This window comes from Hipposideros armiger, unplaced genomic scaffold, assembly GCF_001890085.2.
Source record: "Hipposideros armiger isolate ML-2016 unplaced genomic scaffold, ASM189008v1 scaffold_1652, whole genome shotgun sequence".
Classification (NCBI taxonomy): domain Eukaryota; kingdom Metazoa; phylum Chordata; class Mammalia; order Chiroptera; family Hipposideridae; genus Hipposideros; species Hipposideros armiger.
The window spans coordinates 91,218-94,762 of NW_017733002.1; the positions used below are offsets into that span (position 1 = coordinate 91,218).

The 3,545-nt window shown below is 40.1% G+C and overlaps 1 protein-coding gene across 1 annotated transcript in view; it reads left to right on the forward strand.

Annotated features, from left to right (window-relative positions):
• LOC109377943 (olfactory receptor 7A17-like) overlaps window positions 1-2,897 on the forward strand; it is a 69,353-nt gene extending 66,456 nt beyond the window's left edge. The window contains exon 2 of the mRNA XM_019634422.1: window positions 2,856-2,897. Within this exon, the coding sequence (XP_019489967.1) occupies window positions 2,856-2,897 (42 nt within the window). The remainder of the gene's footprint in view (window positions 1-2,855) is intronic.
• The last annotated feature ends 648 nt before the right edge of the window (window positions 2,898-3,545 follow it).

The following is a 3,545-nucleotide window of genomic DNA, read 5'->3' on the forward strand; positions in this document are numbered from 1 at the left end:
AGTGTCACTGGCCCTCATATGTGGGATCCGAACCGGGGCCCTCTGGCATCCCAAGCGAGTTCTTAACCATCGCGCCACTCGGCCAGCCCTGACCTTAATTTTAATAATGCATTACATTTCCTATCTTAATGCACAAAGGCCTCAAAGTCAGATCCACATTTATTTTATGCAATGGAGAACTCATTAGACCAGCTAAGAGTGGAAATTCCTCAAATTGACTTTACATGTCTTCTTCTATTTAAGGTGGGATTTCAACACAAGTACACTTACCCAAAGGAAGCAAATAGAATAAACTGAGAGGCTAAACTTTACTATCCTACAAAAAAAATAAATTATTGGATAAATGTATTACATTTCTGTTGTAACAAATTACAACAGTAGGGTATAATATATAAGAACAAATTAATGTTCTTACTATATTCTATTTTAGAATCCCGAGCAAGTCTCAATAGACCAAAAAGATGTATGCAAGGCCGGTTCCTTCTGGAGGCTACAGGAGAGAGTCGCTTTTCTCTCCTATTCCAGTTTTTTGTGGCCACAAGCATTCCTTGCTTCGTGGCCCTCTCTCCATCTCTGAAGCAGCAGTGGAGCATCTTCCAATCTCCCTCTGATTCCAACTATTCCTCCTTTCCTTCCACACTCTAGGATTGTGGTCATTACATTAGTCCCACCTGTATAATCACAGCCAATCCTCTTATCTTAAAGCTGCAGGCTGATAGCATAACTATTTCAAGGGCTACCTTAATCCTCCCCTCGCTACAGAAAATAATATATTCAAAGTTTCCGGAGATTAGAATGTAGACATCTTTTGGAGGCCCTTCTTCTGCTTATTACAAAGTCCTTTTCAGAACTGTATTACCTGGTGACACTGAAGGGCCGTTGTATAATGGAAACAACACAGAATATATCACAGCCTCTGAAATGAGTGAATACAGGCATGCACTGCATGATGACATTTCAGTCTGTGAGTGAATTGCATATACAATGATGCTCCCATATGATAATAATGCTACTAAAAAATTCCTATTGCTTAGTGACATCATAACCATGGGAACATCTTTGTAATGCAACACATTGCACCAATGCTTACCATCATGTAACAGTTGCATAAGTATTCAGTATAGTAACATGCAACAGGCTTGTTGACTAGGAGCTGCAGGGGAACAGAATTTATCACCCCAAAATATGTGTATTTTGTATAAAGATTATTTTAGGCTGGTTAATTTTAAGAAACAGCAGACATGGGGGAAGTTGTGAAAACCAAATTCAAGTTACCCTTTGTAAGGCATATTGACCTTTGTACAGAAAATCTTCATTTGTGAGGGGTTGTGTCCCACCACAAGTCAATGCTTTGAAGAGCCAAGGGACCTAGTCAAGGCAGAGTCCTCAGTCTTAGACTTTGGAGAGAACTCTAACTCAGGGTTGGGATAAGTGTTGGGAGTGAGACCTCTGGCAGGTGGCAGAGTCAAGGAGAAGGTGTAACAGAAACAGGACTCACCTGCCTTCTCACCTAGTGCCTTTTAATATTAGTCTCCAAACATCACACTCCACTGAGGGAAGCACATTTCCAGCCCAGCACCTCTGTTCCTCAGGGCCTGGAGCTGACTTTCACAAAAATTCTATGGCAGAAGACACTTGGGCTTCTTTTAAATCCAACCACCCGGCTTGGTCTTGGTCTAGGTTGCTTTTTCAAACTTGACTGTTGGACCATGAGGACCATGTGATCTTGGGGAGGCTTGGCAGTGGCTGCCTGTTGGTTCCTGAGCTTGCCTCTGGAGAGGTTGCGATGGGGTGATGTGCACATAAGCTATATCGTTGACTACCTCATCCCATGGGGTTTGCCCCCTGTGTTATTTTTGATTCCCAATATTTCATGTTCCAATTTCAATGTGTTTGTGGTTTTTGAAACTATACAAGAACATATAAAGCTGGTATGGAAAACACAGTCTATCTAAATGCTGTCAGCTGACAAATAATATTGACTAGGTAGTTCATCATCAAAACGGTTTTATTTGGGAAAAGGGAAAGAACGAGGAAAAGATGGCTGCCACCGAGCACCTGCACGTTGAGACCATTGAGTCATGTGGTCTAAAATGGTGAATATATCTGTATATATATCAGGGAGACAGGAACCATAGAATTTTTTGAAAAGGAAGCTAAAACAGTAGAGTTCAAATAGGTGGGCTGATAAACTTCTGTGAACTCAATTCCTCCCTTAGTCCTCCCAGCCTAATCAGTTTTCTTAAAGCCCCAGTTCATCTTTATATATGCAAAAGGAAGAATTCATCCAGAACTGTGTGATGGATTGAAATTCTTAACGAAAGGATGATAGCCTTTTTTCTGTCTGTGGGAGAGGCTTGGCTTCACTGTTCTTCACCCAGGAGACAGGGAAGAAGCTCACCATGAGAAGCAGTTACATCTGAGGATAACTGTGCTAAGCATTGGGGGGCCCATAGCCTTGAGGTACATGAGGACTTTGTCTCTTTTCTTGGACTGTTGCAGAATGTGGATTTGAAGTAAGTGATCCTAAAGTACTTGCTTAGTCACTCCCGAATTGAGATATTTTTTCCATCGTAAGCCAGATGTGAAGGTCTGAACACACCGAAGTCTCCCTGTATGTGGCATCCTGTCCAAAGCTCTGGCTTGCTGCTCATCGACAGATGGTCTATTTTGGGGAAATTTGGAAGAAGGAGCCTGCCCCGTCCTGAGTCACAAAAATGAAGACACTCGAGCTGAAACAAGCTGTGTATGTGTGTGTGTGGGGGGACACTTTAATCGATAAACATTCTAGCTTTGATTTTTCTGAAGGGAAATATGCCTGTTTTTTTCACAATTTGGTGATTTTTTTCTTGTAGGACTTGGCTCCAAATGAAAATGTGATCCAAGGAAAAGGTTGAGGAAAGGAGAACACTGGGTTTAAAGGTCAAGTTAGTTTCATGTCAGCGGCTAAGACAAAAATAAAATATTAAAAAAAATTTTTTAAAGAAAATATTTTTAAAAGAAAGTATTATTATAAATTCTTTCAATTTCTGGAATGACATGGTTTCTAACTCACCAGTATTCTTGATAAATATTTAAAGGAAATGACAATTAATCCTCAATTTAAAAATACATGAAAGAAATAACCTTTTCATCCTGGGCAACTTCACTTCTTTGAGGCTCTTCAGTTTGTTCAGTTGTGAAATATAGATAATAATAGTATCCATTCAACAGATATTTTGATAAGATTGAGTATAAAAATCCTTAAAAATTTCCCATAAGTGTCTCACATATGCTATGTCTCAATAAATGTTAGCTATTATTATTCTGCTCAGGAGATGAGCAAGTATACATAGGTGGTAATCACCTTGCTTCCCAGAAATTACTGCAGAAATTTGGAAGCATATCAACTGGCCCTGGTATGAGACTATCAAAAGAAACCAGATTGCTTATTCCTCCAGCCTGCAGAATTATCTTTTAAGAGAGGCAGTTACATGTGCAGGTTGGCACCAAGCAGTAGAATAGAAAGAACAGACCTGGAAGACAGACCTGAGTTACAACCCAGT